The sequence below is a fragment of the Ruditapes philippinarum genome, unplaced genomic scaffold (genome assembly GCF_026571515.1).
Source record: "Ruditapes philippinarum isolate M1 unplaced genomic scaffold, ASM2657151v2 ctg2546_1_1_1_1, whole genome shotgun sequence".
Classification (NCBI taxonomy): domain Eukaryota; kingdom Metazoa; phylum Mollusca; class Bivalvia; order Venerida; family Veneridae; genus Ruditapes; species Ruditapes philippinarum.
In genome coordinates this window covers 1-20,659 of record NW_026857345.1, presented here as the reverse complement: position 1 = coordinate 20,659, position 20,659 = coordinate 1, and the positions used below count along the sequence as shown (strand labels likewise).

The following is a 20,659-nucleotide window of genomic DNA, read 5'->3' as shown; positions in this document are numbered from 1 at the left end:
CGCAATTTAGCTTTAAATCAGGTACGGCAGCATTTATTTGTTGATGTCGTGTTAGAATCGAAATAATATATCCAAATCGGTGATTTTATTGCTTGATAAAATCACTGTCGTGCTACGCCCTCGTGATATAATTCCTCGCATCAATGAGTAAAATCACAGTTTGGGATATATTATTTCTTAATCCACATCAGGAGGAAGTTCTTTTAGCAGACTTTCTCTACAATAAGTATGATGTGATAGTAAAATAAATTGATTGTTAAAAATCATTCCTTTTATCAAAAGAGTTACTTGATTAGTTTGATTGTCCAAGAGAAAGTGTTTTAATTAATCATAGATCTATATCAATTTTGTTTGTAATAGCTTTTACACTTACCTACAAAGGTAAGTACGTTCATTCATGGATATCTGCATATGACGTAGTCATTTTACAGGAATTCAAAGGGAATAAGATATGCGTAAATTTAGACATTTAGATCTTACCTTAACACTAAAAAAATAAAAAAGGTTTCGCTCTTAAGTCTGAAATTGTAAGTAGGAAAGATCATAAATAAATTTGCGAGGCATCATCTTTTTATACCTTGACATTTATATTTTAGAACGTGAAATTTATTTTTTCACTCGGTCCATGTCATATTTTGTTCAGCAATAGTGAACAGTGATTTAAATAAAGAACAAAAAACATAGATGATTTGAATTTTTGTATTAACATAATCATTATAATATTATGAGGGATGATTCAGAATTAATGCAATGTAACTAACGTCTCAAAAGACCAGTGCATTGTTAATGACAAACAGGCTTCATTGAACGCCACCCCTCCTTGCTGATCTTGCTTGTCATTTTCTAACATAAAGTTAACATTATATCAATCAATTTGTTAAGTTGCAAAGAAATTTACTGTATAATGGTAAAATTTAAGCAGTGACTCCTACAACACCGGTTTTCATCAATCTACCAAATATATTGATATCAGTAATCCAAATGGACCTTGTTACTTTTTGTTTCAAATTGTGTTGTTGTTTGTTTTTTCTCTTGTTTGTTTGAATATTTTAATGGAAACTGTATTATTGTAACTGCACAAAGACAAGAAACTTTCTGAATTCTGAAATGAAGTACAAATATCAAAATCATGTTGCATTGAAACTGTCACAACTTTGTTATATAAATAATATTCATCTATTACAAAGACTTTGAAACAGAGCAAAACGGTTTTTACAGATAGATAGATAGATAGTTTTATTTCAATCATATTAGGCTTAAAAGCCCACGATGACATGATAACAGCATAATACTAGACAACGAACAGTGCATATACGTACATATGAAATACATAACATAGCATGATGATAATATCGGAGAAGATCATAACGACAAACTCTTCAAGTATAAATACATTAATGTTGTGTTTCACTTACATATATATGTATAGTTATCATTTGATATAAATGTAATCCAAAACATATATATTTGATAAATGTTTAAAGTTTTAAACCTATGTGAAATTATATACATTCATCAAATAATAGGTTATATACATACATGTACTAAATATATCCACGATTCTTGCCACATTCTAAGACAAGAAACATAGAATATAATGGATGCATATTTAATTCGTTTGTAATGGTTATAACATAAATATATCGGCCTTACCGAAAAGAAATTGCAAGACTGATAATATGTTATAAATTAACAATCATGTTCAAAATGACTTATTGTCATTAATATGTTCGTTTTACATATATACGTTTATTTAAGATGATATATTTCAACAAAATGAGCACATCGCATACAATAAAATAAATATGCATACTACACAATGTATTATTAACATTATTCATGTGTCATAGCTCTTTCGCCATAGAGACAAAAGAAAATTTATAAAGTATCAAAAGTAACCCTAGAATATATTCATCTTTTGAAAGCATATATATCACTTAAATTAATATAGTATGCATAGTTTATAGAAAAAAGACAATTTAATTAACAGTATACTTAGACACTAACTTATATTAATGACTACATGAGATTGTTTCAACTAACGGTATTAACAAAAAACAATTATAACTTTAACAAATAATTAAATGATAGAATTTCTTAGTTTAAAAGCTTTTTCAACAAATATTCCTAGGTTTCTTATCACTTTTTTATTTTCTGAATTTAATAGTTCTATAAATTTATACATATTTGGTCTGTTCCAAAACTTCTTGTGAATGTAAGTGTTTCTTAATTCTGTATATAATGAGCATTCAATAACAAAATGGTATTCGTCTTCAAGAGTATTGCATATTGAACATTTTCTATCGTTTAAAGGTGTTCTGGTTGGTTTTGCCCACCTACCAGCTTCTACTTGTAGTCTATGAGAGGACACTCTCAGACGTGTTAATGACTGAACAAATTTATTTGCAGTAAAACAATCAAGATATGGTTGGTACCTAAAGAAAGAAATATTTCTATAAAACAAAGCTCTACTAGAAATTGATAATCTTGAGTTCCAGTTCTGTATAAATTGGTCATTTAATCTTTGTTTAACTAAGGACAAAAATATCTTATCATCACCTACACCTTGATATAACCATGCGTCAACAAAACCTAGTGAACATAACAAATCTTTTAACATTGAACACCAGTTTTGCCTATTTTCATACTGTTCAAAATCATCCTTTAACAAAGAGTAAATAATGAAGACATACTTGTTTCTTCCCAAATGTAATATTTTTAACCAATATTTAATAATATTCAAAAAATGCACAAATTTTTTTTACAAAATTGTAAATGCACCCTTTCAATTGATAAATCTTTGACAAAACCACACACTTCGCTGCAATAATTTAAAATCGGAGATACGAGTTTATCAAATAATTCTAATTTATGTTTTGGTTGTAAATAGGTAAATTTGTATAAATATTTATTCAGCTTAAATACTGCTTTTTGCGCTTGACCTGCTATAGTATTGTGGGCGGTACTTAATGAACCTCCACTTGTAAAAACAACACCTAAATAACAAAAATTGTTCACAATCTGAATAGACTGTTCATTGTATAAAAATTCTAAATTTCGTGGTAATGTTCCCCCTTTTTTAAAAATCATAATTTTTGTTTTAGAGACATTCACCTTCATTTTCCACAGCTCACAATAATTGTATAATAAATCAATACTTTTTTGGAGTTCTTCAGGTGAATTTGCGAATATAACAATATCGTCTGCGTATAGTAATAAAAATATTTTAAACATGTTTACATCTAAGCCAGTCATATTACCATGTATAAAAACATCTTCAAGGTCATTTATGAACATAGAAAATAAGAAAGGAGATAGACATTCTCCTTGTCTTACTCCTAGTAAATATGAGTATTCCTCACTTAACATGTTACAATGCTTAACTCTTGATTTTACAGACTCATAAATGGATTTTACAATATCAAAAATCTTTCCTCGTAAACCTAGTTGTATCAATTTGTACCACAGATTATCTCTAACAATATAGTCAAATGCTTTACTAAAATCAACAAATAAAGTATAAAGTTGCTTTCCTTGATTTAAAAAGTGTGACAATAATCCATTTAATACATATATATTATCTACTGTACTCATCTTTGATCTAAACCCTGCTTGTGCTTCTATATAAACATTGTAATTTTCTGCCCAAAACTTTAATCTATTATTAATAATACGGGTGAAAATTTTACCTAAACAGCTTAAAAGTGTAATACCACGATAATTCTCAACATTATTAATGCTCCCTTTTTTATGTAAAGGTATTACATAACCTTCTGACCACCTAACAGGAAAATAACCAATATCATATATTTTATTAAATAACGAATACAAAACAGGTAATAAAATATCTTTACCTTGTACAAAAAATTCGTTCAACAATAAATCAGGCCCGCTTGACCTATTATTCTTGAGCTCCTTTAAAGCTAAACTAATCTCCTCCGTAGTGATGATGGTATTCAATTCATTAAACATTATTTTAAATTCATTATTTTCATAACGCTCTACAAAATGTAAAATATCTTCGTCAGGTGAAAAAAATCTATCATCTGGACTATTTACGGCTTTAAAATATTGGGCAAATGTTAATAACGGTATATTAGAATGATTTACACCAGAAGCTTCTTTTAACATTTTCCAATACAAACGTGCATTATTATATCTTACAGTTAACAGTTTATTTGTTTTTTCTTTATCAAAATTATATCTACATTTACGTAATACAGTTTTATACTCAGACCTGGCTTTTACCATGTTTACTCTATTAAAATCATTCTGACAATCACGATATTTGTTTAAACATTTATAAAATATTTGTTTCTTTTCAAAACACTCACTATTAAACCATGGTTGATTTACATCATTTGTTACACACTTAGAGCCAGTGGCTGAACCCCTTTTGATAAAAGGAGAAGCAATATTATTAAACATGTTTTCTAAATTTTGCAAACAATTATCAATGTCGTCCTTTGTAGAGCTTAATAAGATATTATTTTCTAAATTATCAAGATTCTCAATATTTTCTTCTGTTGATAATAACTCAATATACTGATCTTTCAAATTTTCTTTCCATACATAAGTATAATCAACACTATCATAATTCTGATTTAAATTATTATAATCATATATACTGTCAACATAATCAGTAGATTTATTGAACACAAAAGAAACAGTTATAAGACAGTGATCAGACACAATATTAGGACAATCAATATCAAATGTACCAATTTTCTCACATACACTATTTTTACACAATAAATAGTCAACAACACTACACCCTCTATTATTCACAAATGTGTATTTACCAATATTATAATCTTGATCTTTCCGTCCATTCATTATTCTATAACCCGTTTGTTTACAAAAATCTAAAAGCAACCTGCCATTATTATTAACATGCCCTTTATCTTGTGAAAACCGATCTAAATTTCTATCTGTCTGATAATCGTCTGGTAAAATATCACTATTAAAAACATTATAAGTATCATGAATAACAAAATCTGGGAGTACAGACGTTCGAGCATTGAAATCGCCAAAAATTGTATAATAGCAGTCATCATTTGAACAATTTTCTACATCAGTAACTGAATCAATCAATCTGTCAAAAATGTTATCATCTATTGTGGATTGTCTACTACTATTGTCTGGTATTACATAACACAGACCAATATATATATCTTTATCTATTAAAAGTTTATTGGCCGAAATTTTTATCCATAATATATCATCTTGGGATGTAAAATATGGTGATACATATATAGTTTTTGATAGCTTTAAAAAAGCAAGCCTATAAATGTGATAGATAACTTCAACAATTAAACAAATGTAGCATTACAAACTATAAGTGACAAGCAATATTTATCAAGATACCATGAGAATTTTCTCATATCGAGATTAAAATCCAAAATGTATGACAGCAGTGATAGGTATATATTTATCCTTGAAAGAACACAGTTTCATTTAATCCACATATTAAAGAAAGAAACATTCACCGTAACATATCAAACAATACAAAAAACAAGCGTATTACAATATCACGTGCACACGATGTTGTGTAAAGCTGAAAATATGCGGTCGTCAGACAGATTAATGTTTGTAATACTGAATAAGTAGATGTCTGACAGATGGATATTTCTTTAAAAAAAACTACATCTATTGATCTATTGAAAATTATGCATATACAAACATCCGACAAACCAAACTGATATCTGAAATACTCAATAGCTGGATCCACGAATAAAACTTTGTGAATATGGAGACGCTGAACAAAGTTACAATTGAATACTATATCAATGGATTGAATTTTATGAATATGCCATTTGACGTCTGAAATATCGGTGATTCAAATACTGCATCGATGGATTCATGGAATCTGTGAATATTTAAACGTCCGACAAATATTTAAGTACTTCATCGATTGATTATGATCTACGAGAAGCTTTAATATACAAAGTGCTGTTTTAGATGTACCCAAGTCTTGAATGGCCAAAATGTCCGAAAAATCACATTTTGAAATACTCCATCGATGAATTGATTCTTCTTGGTTCTCAGAAAACGGAAGTGTCTTGTGTTCTCTTAAAAGAAAAACGAAAATAAACTAATTTTTACACTAGGCATAATAATATACAAATATAAAATTTGCGATTCAATGTTTAAAGTTTTCAGTATCAAATGATATAGATCTAACATTAGTATAGATACTGGTCAGACTGCACGGAAGTACAGGCTGGCCTGGCTCTATACTAGTGACAAAGTTAAGTTATTTTCGGTGCTAGAAGGTTAACGGTTAATAAAATAATTATGAATTTAAACAAACAATCAATTTAATAATTTGAGAAGAAAAATTATTCAAAATCTACTTTTTGAATTAACTTAGCACACTTTGTTATAATATAAAAGAAACAGATAAAAATATGTAAATGTTCTTTAAAATATGAAAAGTATGATAATTACGCTTCTCTTTCCTTCAGAAACTCCGAAACTCTGCGTCGACTGTAGCCATTTGTTTCTCTGTTTTGTAAATGCATCTTTTATCTGCAATTGAAGTCGTGTTACATTAATGTTTATTTTTTATCAACAAAGTTACGTACTTAGCTAACCACGGTTTGGTTTTTAGACTCACCAAAATAAGTAAGCTATCCACATTTTAATTTAGGACTCATAATTTAAAGAATTTTGAAATCTCATCTTTATTTTATATGAATAATGTTTTGAACTCACTTCATCAAGTCATATTGCAAGAAGATACAATTTATTGGTTAAGCTTTTTAACTGTTTCGCGGCAGTGCGATGATTAATGCGGTCAGGTCGCTCCACTGAGAGCAATAACATTATAAACGAAGATGGTGACAGCATAGCTACAATGAAAGGAGTAAAAGATCGCTAAACACCTAGGAATCGTCTTGTTACATCACTTGTTAGCGCGCCAAGTCAATATGCTATCACGTATGATTCATTATAGCAGTTAAAATGATGTTTTAGATATTTTAAGTGTTCAGTGTGTCTTGCGGTTTGAAACTTAAAAGGAACAAAAATGATATAACCAAGATTGCAAAATTCAGTTATGGTACCAATTTTGGCAAATAATTAGAAACGGTTACCTTTTTGTCCAACACGCAGTGAAATATGAAGACCAGCAGTCCCTGTAAATTATATTCTTTTTATCATTTTTTCATAAGTACATAATGGAAATAAATAATTCAAAACCTCCATACGTTTGATAATGGTGGCATCGTTACAGTATTTAACACAAACATTTAGGAATACATGTGTTTTATAGTACAGTGCCCGAAAACAGTACAAATATAAATAAGATATCTGCTCACACATTACTAAAAACATGAAAAGCATCTATGACGTACAGGGAGTTTTAATAATGGTATTTAAATGTTTGGTTAGGAGTTTGTTCTTAACTAGAGTGTTCTACATTTTCTTGGATTTAGCTAGGTCAAGATCACTGGAGGCGCGGGTTCGCCGTGCGTGATCCGCGTTAGTAAAATAAATGAAAGCAATTACAAGTACAAGATCAAAGTATTATTCCAATGACCCTTAATGATTAAAACATATATAAATATACATAACTAAAACATATATATGACTAAAATGACATGCCATTTATTGATCACATTCGTTCAAAATAATCGTCTTTCTGTCAGGTTGTATTTGTGCATTTAATGCATGAAATAAATATAGCAAAAATATTCAAATAATAAACTTACTGTTCGTTACTAGTACTAAAAGATAAGACTCAGAAAACGTTAAAATATTTGTGCTTTAAACTTTTAGCAAACTTTTAGCTAATGATCCGTAAAGAGGCATAATCAAAATTAACGGGGCACCGCTGAACATTGTGAAACAAAAGTGTTGCCACCATTTAAAGCCTGGACAGACTATATATTCAAATTTGCTGATTGTAGATCTTTTTTACAATTTGACAAAGTTCTTGAAACTTTGACTAGATTGTTCCAAACTATGTTTTAGGTATCCCATTTCACGAATTATGAAGGTTTAATGTAAATCAAATTAATTGAGCGCACTTGTTCCTTATTTACATTTGAATGTTGCATTTTGATGAGATTTAAATTAATTGTTGGATACCTGAAAACTGTTAAGAATAGCGAATATGTACTGGAAAGCAATTGTGTCACTATTCAAAGATAGTACTCCAAACCCCCAGGTCAGACCCATCAACGGCATGAGCACCAATATGCAACGTAATGCTGCCCTGAAATGATATGATATACGGTGTTATATTAACATAAGTAGTCATGCATTTAAAGTATTAAAGTACTGATGGAAAACGATCTTGTTTTTTGGTCCAATCATTATGAGACGGCGATTTAAAAAGGCGATGTTTTGTCTCCCAAAACATTACACAGATTTAGCTTACATGGAATGTTTCCAAATTGATCTCATTTATCATCAGAATATGTTGCTTAATTTAGTCAACAGTATGTGTATAAGTGAGTGTTCGTCAATATAAATATTTATTTATTACGATCGTTGTTATACAAGTGTCATAATAAATATGTAGCAGATGACAAAATGTGGGATGCCCGTAGTCAAGCAATCGTTAACAGTGGAGTGAATTGAAAACATTATAATGAAAATAGATACCAAAAAGCTCTCAGTATCTAGGAAATTTTAAAAAATATTATCGGTATGTCTCGATGATGTCACATTGCTTTACCAGGTAGAGTTATTATTTGTTCTGTGTATTTAAATGAAATGATATCATGCTGGTTTGTTCGCATGTTTGCTTACACAATTGCGTATTCAATATTTGTAAATTTTGTTACAAAAGTCCTTTGAGTATTTGCATTTAAACGCTGTTGTCCATAACTTACTGGACAGGCTTCGTTTTTATTTATTTATTTATTGTAGTACAATTGTAAACACGTCTGACAAAAACACATAAATAAGCAACTGTCATACTTTGCCCGTCCTTTGTTTGATTTCTTCGACATTGCTGTAGTGCCACACATTGTCCGAATCACGAAGATAACAATTATAAAATTAACCTGAAACGAATTGTTTAAAACAAAAACATGTTCATAAAATAATAGATTTATTAGTTATAAATTGATTGATTAATTAATAAATTAATTTCGAATTTAAGCTTAGCTTTATTAATCAATCAATCAGTCAATTAAGTTATGAATTAATTTCAATAAACTAATTTATTAATCAATTTTATAAACAAATAAATAGATAAATTCTAAATTGATTGATTGATTGATTGATTGATTGATTGATTGAGATTTCCTAATTGTAATTTACAGCAGCCGTGTATATAGACTACCTCTTGAAACTCGCAATCATTAAAATCATGATTGGTCATCACGTGACATTTGCTTAAGGTAACATTGGGTCACGACAAAACGTATTTTCTATTTTCCCATTTATTTTTCAATATTTAAACTATAAAAATGCATCATGTTCCAGGCAATTGTTCTCCAATTCAAATGGTACATTTTTTTAAGATGTAGCTCTGGTACTTTTCCCGACGTTCTTGCAGAATTTTTGACACATATTGTTAATCAAAAAATCCTTGCAAGCGTAATGAGTAAAGTAAAAGAAAAGCTATTATAATGGAAAATTAAATACCATTGGAATCTGCCAATATTTACCTGGAACATGGTATTTGTTTATAAGTCAAATATTAAAAGACAATATTAAAAACGAAATATTAGCAAATACCATTTGCGGTGACCCAATCTTACCGTAAATAAATGTCACGTGGTCACCCATCCTGTAAAACGTAGCATTATAAAAATAACAAAATGTTATGATTGTCCAATAAAAATCGACACCAGTTAAAAAACTATTGTGAAGTTTAAAGTATATAAAGCTACATATCTGATGCAAAAATCATTGTTTGGATTTGAAAAGGAATACTTCCAAAAATGATTGTATGAATAAAAATGGCAATAAATTGCCTTAAAGCGGCGAGTGGTGCATGCACAAAGTAGTTGATAATCGGTTAAACCCCACTTAAAATAGCAAATAATTTTTTGTCCTGGAACATTTTATTCTGTTTACGTCCATTTTTCGCGTGTTTTAAATAAATGAGACATTCCATGTTACTACTTTTTCGAGAATCAACCATATAATAATGGAATAATAGACAATAGATTAACAGTTTTCTACCATTTATGTACTGTGCATGTCATTATACTTTGCTTTAATTCGTCATTTTATTGTATAGTTCTCAATCTTACTACATGTATTTCATGTTTAAAGCTGCTACTAGTTTTAAATATTTTTACTTTCAGATCTGTTCTATTTTAGTCAATATGTTTTATGTCTTTGTTATTGTCGGTAAATAGCTTATTAGATAATGTTTCTTGTAATATGTAAACCGACTTTAAATAAAGTTAACAAATTTCGAAAATACAATACTATACAGCCATACAATAATACAGTCACACAATGTACATACCACTATAACAACAAGAACCGGAGCAATAAATGCCCATATCAATCCAGTTTCAGTCGATAACCAGCATCTGGAATATATCTAGAAATATGAAAATCATTTACATGGAAACGTTAAAATTATGAAATAAGTTTTAATCATAGTTTGGAGACTTTACTTTTGAAAGTGCGTTAACTGAGGTTCAAGTATCAGTTACCCGCACTTGGCTCATTTTTTTCTGGGTTTTACTAATTGGGACCACAATGAAAGAGATAACAATAGAAAAGTCATATTCAGATGCTTGTTAATTTTTTCTGGGGTTTCATATTGCGAAGACATGGACCATGTTTTTATTTTTGTCTATAATAGAAAAGAGAAAGAACATCAAAACACACGGCAATCTGATTTATACTCGGGTGATACATAGACCATATATTGGTACATTTATTAAGGTCAATCAGATACATAAGTACGTAACATTAAACATACAGTACAGAAACTAAAAAAAATGCATCATACAATAATTAATTACTATTGTTGGAAATGGTGCTGGTTGTAATCAACATAAATTAGCCTTTTTATCTATTTTGTTACTCATGTTTACACGATTATGTTCTTTTGGACCATAATCTTGTGAATGATGCACCCTTTTAGGTTAGCTCTTCTGCACTGTTGTGGAACCGTCCTAAAAGTCCATTTTCGCATGGCTATTTTATTAGTTGAGGACAATAATACTTCTAATTCAATATGCGAACAATTATATAATTCCAAAAATAAGATGTTATGACATTAAGTTTGTATAAAGCGACCAATACAAATATGTGAAAGTATGTTAAGCACATTTATGATTTAAGTAATCGCAAATCCATCAGAAATGGAAATGCAAAAACGCTTACCGTTTAAAAAGTGTCACATAAAATGATGGAAACTTACGCCTGTTCTGTTCCATATCCCTGTAGCTGTGATGCACCCATTGATATCACCACAATAATAACTGCGAGGACTGGAAATAAATGATATTGAAATAGTATGTCATTACAACAAGCATAAACATGTTTATTACATAACCCCCCCCCCCACACACACACACACAGATTGCCGGCGTGGGCCTAAGCCCTACCTCAGCTGCCCACCGCCCGGTCATGTCAATGCAAAATTAAACAATTATAACAAAAATATAGTACCGATACTATTAACTATTATATTCATTAATATTTACATTCTATTAATATTTATATATAATGTTTAACTAGTGTTTAACTGATATGATTTAAAATTCAACTGATTAACATATACATATGTACCATAAGACGATATCATTAGTGGCATCCCAGGTTTTATAGTACTTAGTGGCTTGAGAACCGTATATGAAAGGTTACATCCCTCCGTCAGCATTCCGAAGAAAACTATCAAAAACACCAGGTGGAGAAGTACTGCCATTGCTGTACAAACGTCCTAAAAAGTTTTATTAAATTATTGCTTTAAATATTTAAGAATAAAGTGAAAGAAAAACATTTCAAGAGATCAAATTTGAATATAAGATTTTAAGAAAAAGAAAAAGATTCCAAATTCAAGTGTTAATTTACATATTATGTGCAATTAATGACTAATTTTTCAGTATTTCACCATGATATTTCAACTGCGTGACTTACTCAGTAGTGGCTATTTTTGCTTATGTGAATGTGTAAATGACTTCCTTTGCTCGCTTCACAATAGTTTACTCTTATATAACATATATTCCACATTTTCATGAACATTAGAATGAATCTGGAGGCATGCTACTTTAAAATTAGCATTTGATTGAAATCAACGTATGAGGATAAATCTACCGGAAAGCACTAAATCTACCCAGTGTATGACATTACCTTGTTTTCTGTTCTGTTTATCCCAGCAAGAAACAGGATATAAGCAACAATTAACCAACAGGATAAGTTCATATGAATGATGTACCGCACCGATTTAATAAACCTGAAAACATATGTTCAAATATTTATTTAACATCAATTCTGGTCTAGGTGTATGAATATAACAGTTACGAAATGGTTCATCATGATAACTTGTTTCTTTTTAAGCATTAACCCTTTCGCTGCCAGAGGGTTATTGTTTTATTGATCACCTATTTGCCAGAAGTTTTTCTAAGAAATTACTATATTATTAATTAATATTATTATCATTATTTGTTATTAGTATTATAATAATTATATATGTTTCCAAATCTGCTAGTATAATAATAATTATTGTCGATGGTATAAGCACCTTTTAAGAGGGTAATCAAATACAAAGATCTTTAAGTACGTTTGTTTAATTTTTTTAACACCTTTTTAACAAAGGGACACATATAAGATCACTTTTTTAAAACTGTAAGAACCGAAATTAATTAGCATTTGCACACGTTAGTATGCAGATACGTGCAGTCTTCACAGGCTCTATTCTGTTTGAATCACTGTCTTCAAATATCATAATACTAATATAAATATGAAAATGCAAAGTTCCAGATAATGGAAACTCTCTGTATACAAATAGTTCTAAATTTAAACCGGACAAGTACAATACAAGAATGTAGTTGGAAAGGTGTGTTCCGTTGCTTTATTTTATTATTATTTAATTTATTATTAAGACTGAAAATATTTTTGTGTTTCTTTGTTGTTTTTATTGGTGTTGGTGTTGTTGTTTTCCTGGTTTTTAGAAGTTTCTTTTTTCATTTTTGCTTATGTTTGTTTAGATTTATGTTTGTTGTTTTTGTTATTGTAGCTGCTATTGCTCCTGCGGCTGTTAATACTGTGTTGGTGTTGTTGCTTTGTGCGTGGTGTTTTATTTAAGTTAGTTGTTTTTCATTGCAATATATTTTGTTTCTAAGGCTTATTACTCCTTACTTTTGTAATTGTTTAATTTGTGTTTTATTCGTCTTGCTTCTTTTTTTTGTTTTAGTCGTTGTTTTTATTATTCTTTTTTCTCTAATAATATATCATTTCTTACCTCCAGAAGAATGCATGTATAGCTACATTCAGTACAAGACATATCATGGAAACTATACATCCTATCATGGAAATGATTGACAGTGCCTCCTTATGTCCTTCCTCAATCTGAAAGTATAGAACACTTATGTTAAGTGTTTTGTAAAATTGTTTTAGAATTGTTTGGAGTGTGCCAATCTATACTATGGATGTGAAATCAAAAGGTCAGATTTTTTGTAGTTGATATGATATGTGTAAGAAATACTTATTGTTGTTATAACTATTTTACTAGAGACCATATTTGCATAAACACGTGTAAACAAGTTTCATCAGAGCTTTGATATACATGTAATTGTCAAGTACTAAATTTCCCTCATAAGAATTCAAGAATTCACATCTTGATCAAGTATAAATGCTTGACAAGTACATTGTATCTTTATGTGGAACTTTTAGGCACAGCAACACTACTGTTGTCATTTGACAACATTTTTGATAAACCGGAAGAGCTAGACAAGTCGTTTTTGCGCATTAGTGGCCAAAATCGGGTTCCTAAATAGTTACAAACTCGCTATATAACAGTTGCTTATTTGAAAAGACATTTGGCTTGAAAATTAATTTACTTTCTTTGGCGACTGTTAAATAAATGCAAGTATTGACTAAATCATTACTGAATTTTTTATTTGTCTTTCACAGATGTTTCAAATAATATATATATTTTTTATTTTGGAAATTTATATCTTCTTTTTGTACTTATAATACTTTAAGTGCAGAATACACTTTAAACAAGATGTTACAAGTGGAACTTAACCCAATTATTATATACTATCAGATTCTTCGTCTTATTTCAAGCTAAGTCACTTAATCATATATAAAAACTTGTAAGTACAAATGATAAATTCGCACTCATGCAAGCGATGATATATGCTAAAATGTATAGTATAATAACACCTACATACCTGGTGTTTGGATGGACTCATAAGCACAGCAAAATTAGTAAGATGGTCGCAAACACACACAACAACTTCTTCGTCTTTGTCATATTTTTTCAGTCGACATCCCTCATCAGACCAGTAACCTTGTGACGTTTCGCTTCACAAACAAGAAACAATTATTGCATATCATTTGTTACGTCGAATTTCGTCGAAATATTATTTTACTTGCCAATTAATGGATTACAAAAAATCAGCAGTTGAACTGTTACTGTTAAGTAGCCACGCGACAGGTATAACTTATAAGTGTGCACGTAAAGCATATCGCGTGGCCAAGTTTTTTTTTTTTTTTGCCTGCGTACGTAACAGCCACCGTGTGGCCACGCTATAGCTACTAGTATCTCATGTGCACGTCGCAAATAAAAGATTCCATTTACATGAAGAATTTGGGCAGACTATCTGACCGTGTAAAACAAGAGCCAGTTGAACCCGGCGATGCTCCCCGAATAGGTTTTGGACACAGGAAGGTATACCTCTTGTAGTGTCAGAGTTATGCCACAGACAAAGTTTAAAGTGTATAAACAAGGTAGCGACCCAAATGCTGCGCACGACCTGGCGTCTTAATATGGTGATCATTTCTGTGAAAAAGTTGTAAAATCCGACTTCACATAACAAAGTTATAGGCCAGACACAATTTTACTGAAAGGTCATGCTGTTACCTTGACCTTCAATGCAGCGACCCAAATGTTGCACGCGACATGTCGTCTCAATATGGTGATCATTTTTGTGAAATAGTTCTAAATTCCGACCTCTTATAACCAAGTTATGGGTCGGACACGATTTTGCTGCAAGGTCATGCTGTGACCTTGACCTTAAAGGTAGCAACCCAAATTTGCGCACGACACATTGTCTCAATATGGTGATCATTTCTGTGAAATAGTTATAAAATCCGACTTCAAATAACCATGTTATGGGCCGGACACTATACATTATATAATACTACATGTAACTGTTTATAAGATAAATTAATAGCAGGTACTTATCTCAATGTTTTTAAAAGTAAAGTAATTATTCGTCATTCTAATTTTAAGGAAAAATATCACTTGTTAATCAGATAAATATCTGTTGTACATTATTAATTATGAAATAAATGTTCAACTGCTGATCGAAAGACGCGCAACCATACGAAATACAGTCCAAAAGATAAATGTTGATCGGCGGAAGTTTTAGCTCCTTTGCATTAATATGATATTTTACCTTTTTGACTCCTTCCAAAACGAACATCTCGCATTATCCAATGTATTCTGAATATAAGAAACAATTTTGTTTCAGGAAAATTTATCTAGTTTTTTTATCTACATCAAAACCCTATGAAAAAACTTTTTTAAATACATATATTATGAAAAATATTACAAAAATATAACGTTTTGGTGATTTATTCTAAGCTATTGCATGTTAAAGTTGTTAATGAACCATATCGGTACCACAACGACAAACTTACAATCATATTAAAATATTTGATAAAAACAAATCTGGATCCCTTAATGATAGCGGTATACCGGTAGTTTTATGAAGAATGAGCCAAAGTAAATTATGTTTCAGAAATATTAGTTACATGTTACATGTATTCAATGAATGCATGTATTGCAAAGCCCTTCCATTTATATAAAATTGCATGGTGTTGAACAATTTTGAATAAAAATGACTTACATTATACAACTGAAATTGAATTTCCACTGGGCTGACAAGTTGTCGTGTAATGTTATTAGGATAGAATGTAAATGATATTACTGGAGCATTCAGCTGAAGATCTTCGGATCTGATGTGAAAATAAAAAACCATTGAACTTCTTAAAGATATCAAGCATATGCATTTTAAAATATGACTTAATACATGCATATTTCAAACAGATATTTACAAAACAAATTCAGTACAATGATAAAAAGCAGTACGGTTTTATCACATAGACAAAAAAAGCATTATGACGTAAATGTTTGATCAATATACTAGGATGAGACATTTAAAGAAAACCTTTTACTTACTTAGTGTTGTTAGTTGATGATGATATTATCAGTGATAAATTTCTGTACATAATTCCACTAAAGGATTCAACGGTACCTGCAGAATTGCAACATTAAATGCACTTATCATTAAATATAAGAATCATATAGTGTATTGATATTTACCAAATAAAAATAGTAGAGTCAGTGAAAAAAAATAAAGTTATAAGAAAAATAATTGTTATTATGATTAAAAGAAAGGCGGCTGAAAAAGAGTTGTTTTATATCTGGAAGTTTCTTCCATGTGTTGAGAGCGAACTTTATACGACGTCAAGTCATGTGGATGTACAGTACATATGACTGTGTGATATATTTCCTGTCAAGGCGTCTTGTTGCAAATAGTCAAATCGAAGGAAAATAGCGGAAATGGGCGTTATTTAAATGATCTTTATATTCACATATTACCTTGAAAAATGTCAAATGTTTCAAGATATCAAGGTGCTCCATAAAAGTTGTAAAAATTGGCGAATCTATTCTACTCCTACAACCTTTATAAACGCTTTTGCTTGTAAACAATCTACACCTTAAATATCATTATGTTTAACAGCCGAAACATTTACTGTTTGCAATAGATATTTTACAATCATATTTTTTATACATGTAATCAAGCGTAACATACTGTCACAGTCAATTACGAGCCCGTCCTTCCTTGATCTAGCCCACTCTGAGACACCTTCGTTTCCATGTTCAGGGAAATTCAAAGCTTCGTTACATGATTGTACAGACGCCATCTTTAAATCTGCAACATGATATAAAATGATAAATTGTATCATTATCCGATTGATTTACTAATCAATATGAAACGTATTATCATTTGGTATAACATAAGTAGTTATAACAGAGGAAGTTGAATATCTCGGCAACATTAATTCTAGCGATTAAAAAAGTAAGTGTTACCAGGAAATCATTTCTACACAATAATTCTAGTGAAGTTACTTTGAAAATGAGTTATTTTTAATTTTAAAAACAGAAGCGTACACAAATTTGACTTTGATATCTCAGCAGTGAAATTTTTGGATGTTGTCAAGATCTTCTCCACAAAACGATCTGTTGTCTTCAAAACAACGTCTGCCCCGGAACCTGTCTAAATAAAATAAAACATAACATGATAAGAAGAATATCTGCCGATAATTTGTCTGAATAAAACTGAATAAAAAATAACATAACCAACTACATATTAATATCTGCCCTGGAACCTTCCAAATAAAAATTAACATAATCAAAACAATGTCTGCCACGGAACCTGTCTAAATAAAACATACTATAATTAGATCAATGTCTTACCAAGTACTTGTTTATGATAAACATATCATGATGGAAACGCTATCAGTTCAGGAAATGTTTAAATCTGTCCAGGAAATGTTTAAATAAAACATAACGTGTTCAGAACAATGTCTATCACGATACATGTTTTGTAATAATGTCTGCCCTGGATGATGTTTAAATAAAACATACCATGATGAGAACAATGCCTGCCCAGGAACCTGTTTATATAAAACATGACATAGCGACTGGAGCTATATAAATAAATCATACCATGGTCAGAACAATGTCTGTCCCGTATCCTTTTTGTGTAAGATATTACAAGATAAGAAGACTATCCGCAACTTGGAAAAAATAATGTATACCATGATGCCTAATTAAAGTTATTTATCTAAGCTTGAATGGTGAAAGTTGAAAGCTGATTTAAATCGCTGCCTGAAACTAATCAGTACTGGTGTCGAATGACGAAAAATGGTCGTGACACCGGAAAAAAAAACTTGAACCTTCGATAAACAACATATTAGCAAAATGTTACTTGCTTTGAGCAGAGTTATTTACGAAAACTCAGTTAAGTCGGGTACAGCAATACATTCATCACTGTAAATTACCGTGAAGCTAAAACTGCATACACAAAACCCCATATTTGTCGAGTTTATGTTGATATCTACATTTAAAACACGATAATTCTTGCATGTCAGACAGGATTATCTACCGTTTACACCGGTGCTAGGAAACCCTGTCTTACACCCCCATGTAAGACAAGACGCGTGCTTTAAATACCGTCATTGCTGCGCGCCTTTTATGAATGAATTTCGTTCTTAGGGTGTCACTTAACCGTTATGAATGATGTGGTAAGTTCATACACTACTGAAAGAAAAAGTGCGTAATTTCTGTTCTGAGAATAATTGGTATGTAATATGCAAGAAAAAGAATCAAACACCGGCTGTCGGTACAGACGGGAATATCTAGCTCTCGGGTAACAGTTTAAGCGGAAACTCGACACAGCCTCGTTACCGCCGTAAACAGTTACCCTCGAGCTAGATATTCCGGTCTGTACCGGCAGCCAGTGTAAGATTCGTATAATCTATTATACAAATTTATTGCCATGAAATGAGAAGTCGTATATTAATTACCTGATTTATGTTCACCTTCCATGTCTGTGCTGTACTTTCATCCAGAATATTGTTGATTGTTTGTATATATGACTGAAATAAATTATGACATTTCATCTGCAAATCTATACAAAACTATCAGATTTCCACTAGTACTATCTAGATTTATATTCATGTCAAATATTACATGTATAATATTCCTAACTATACAGGACCGGAATTTCAGAATTTCCGGCTGGCAAGCGGGTCTATACACGCTGGTGACAGATATATAAGAAAAAGAAAAGGAACAAATACAGTTCTTAGAGTTATTTCGGTTAACGCGCAATGAATAAAGCTCAGTTTGGAGCATTGCGTCAGAGAACTAATTCCATTAAAGTGGAGTGTAAAACATTTATATATTTTCTAAGTCAAAGTCATTTGTTTAGTAGATGTTAAATTAAGCTGGGAGAAACACAATACATGTATATTTGTATGCCGTGAACAATTGGTCCTTGACTTCTTATTTTAATTACTTGTTCCTTTCGGATTGTTATCCCGGACTCTCATTTGGATTGTTATCCAATCTGAGACTTGATTAAATACATATGCAAAAGGTCCGTATCTGCATCGAGATGCTCTCACACGAATCAAACTAACCGTATTGAGGCATATGTAGGTCTTATTTCACCAAAAAAGCTAAAAAGTTGATTTACGGTATCATCAGTATTGGAATGTTTAATTATAACAACACTTTGTACAGTTTCTAAACAGAGTTTACCATAAGCACCCCGTTACAATTCTCTGACATGTTAGGTGCAGTTGCACTGCTCAATGAAAAAGCACGGAATGATATGGCAGAAAATTAAAAACAACCATGGTGATGAAATTTTCAGTCATTAATAATGTCTTTGCGTGATAAAATGTACTTACATCTGTAACATTTTCAATGTTTGTTGTGTTGACTGTTACCACATCAGCTATTTGCTCAAGTGTATTAACAGCGACGTTTATATCTCCAATCAAAAGTGTACTATTCTCGTCCGTGTCTGATGTCTCATTTGAAAGCTCATCCAGTACATCAACTATATTTACCTGACCAGTCTTTTTGGCTTCAATTAACTGTAATGCAAACAAAAACAACTTTTGTTCATCATAAATAGATGCATAAAGTCATAATGGTTTTTAAAAAAAATGATAACAGTTTTAAGTTGACACAGAAAAGCGTTAATATATCAATTCTTGATTCTGAACTACATGTCTTGTGAAATTTGATGTGGGAATTACCTTATTTAGTACATTTTCGCAGAATTCTTCCCGGTATAAACTGATGTGAATATATTTATATTTATTTATAGACCTTTTTAAGTAAGTTTTTTTCAATAGTAACGGGTGTTGCATTTCACACATGGGCATTCTGAGTAGGGCAAAAACGATATACCGATATCGATATACTATATGACTACAATTTATCATACTCAAAGGCTGTAATAGACGTGATTTCAAGTTATGCCACACAAGAAACAGTAATTTTGGGATGACTTAAAGTAGTAAGTTCTGAAAATATGAATTGATATCTATAACAGATATACGGTAATATTCAATGATTCTGTTTAAGGTATCATTAAACGATGTTTTCATCAGTAATTTAAAATGAAACAGCAAATTATTAAAGATAAAATCTTATTTCCCCAAAATTACGTAATATTGCACAATTTGTATCGTACACTTCTTTTGAATAAGTAGATTGGCAAGGCGGTAAGTGCCAAACAGATTGACACGTGACCGGTTGTTTATTTCCAGCTAGTTAACAATATCATTCAACCGGGGCGTTTTAGACATGACATAGTTAATCACGTAAAATTATGAAAATCGTAATTTAAGTATCTTTTACATATACCGATCTCATCAATGCTTGTTGATAAAGTGTGACGTGCATTAACATATG

At 30.7% G+C, this 20,659-nt stretch overlaps 1 protein-coding gene across 1 annotated transcript; it reads right to left on the bottom strand.

Moving 5' to 3' along the window:
- Window positions 1–685: 685 nt before the first annotated feature.
- On the bottom strand, window positions 686–19,833 carry LOC132749438 (adhesion G protein-coupled receptor B3-like; the record flags this gene model as incomplete). The annotated part of the gene is given in 18 exon segments (XM_060739166.1): window positions 686–6,071; window positions 6,451–6,531; window positions 7,098–7,139; window positions 8,095–8,221; window positions 8,932–9,017; window positions 10,439–10,505; window positions 11,348–11,417; window positions 11,719–11,869; window positions 12,280–12,382; window positions 13,391–13,497; window positions 14,325–14,457; window positions 15,555–15,601; window positions 16,008–16,116; window positions 16,340–16,415; window positions 16,977–17,096; window positions 17,336–17,441; window positions 18,754–18,825; window positions 19,645–19,833. Coding segments are annotated over 18 exon segments (1,713 nt in total), but the record flags the coding sequence as incomplete, so codon positions are not given.
- Between the last annotated feature and the right edge of the window lie 826 nt (window positions 19,834–20,659).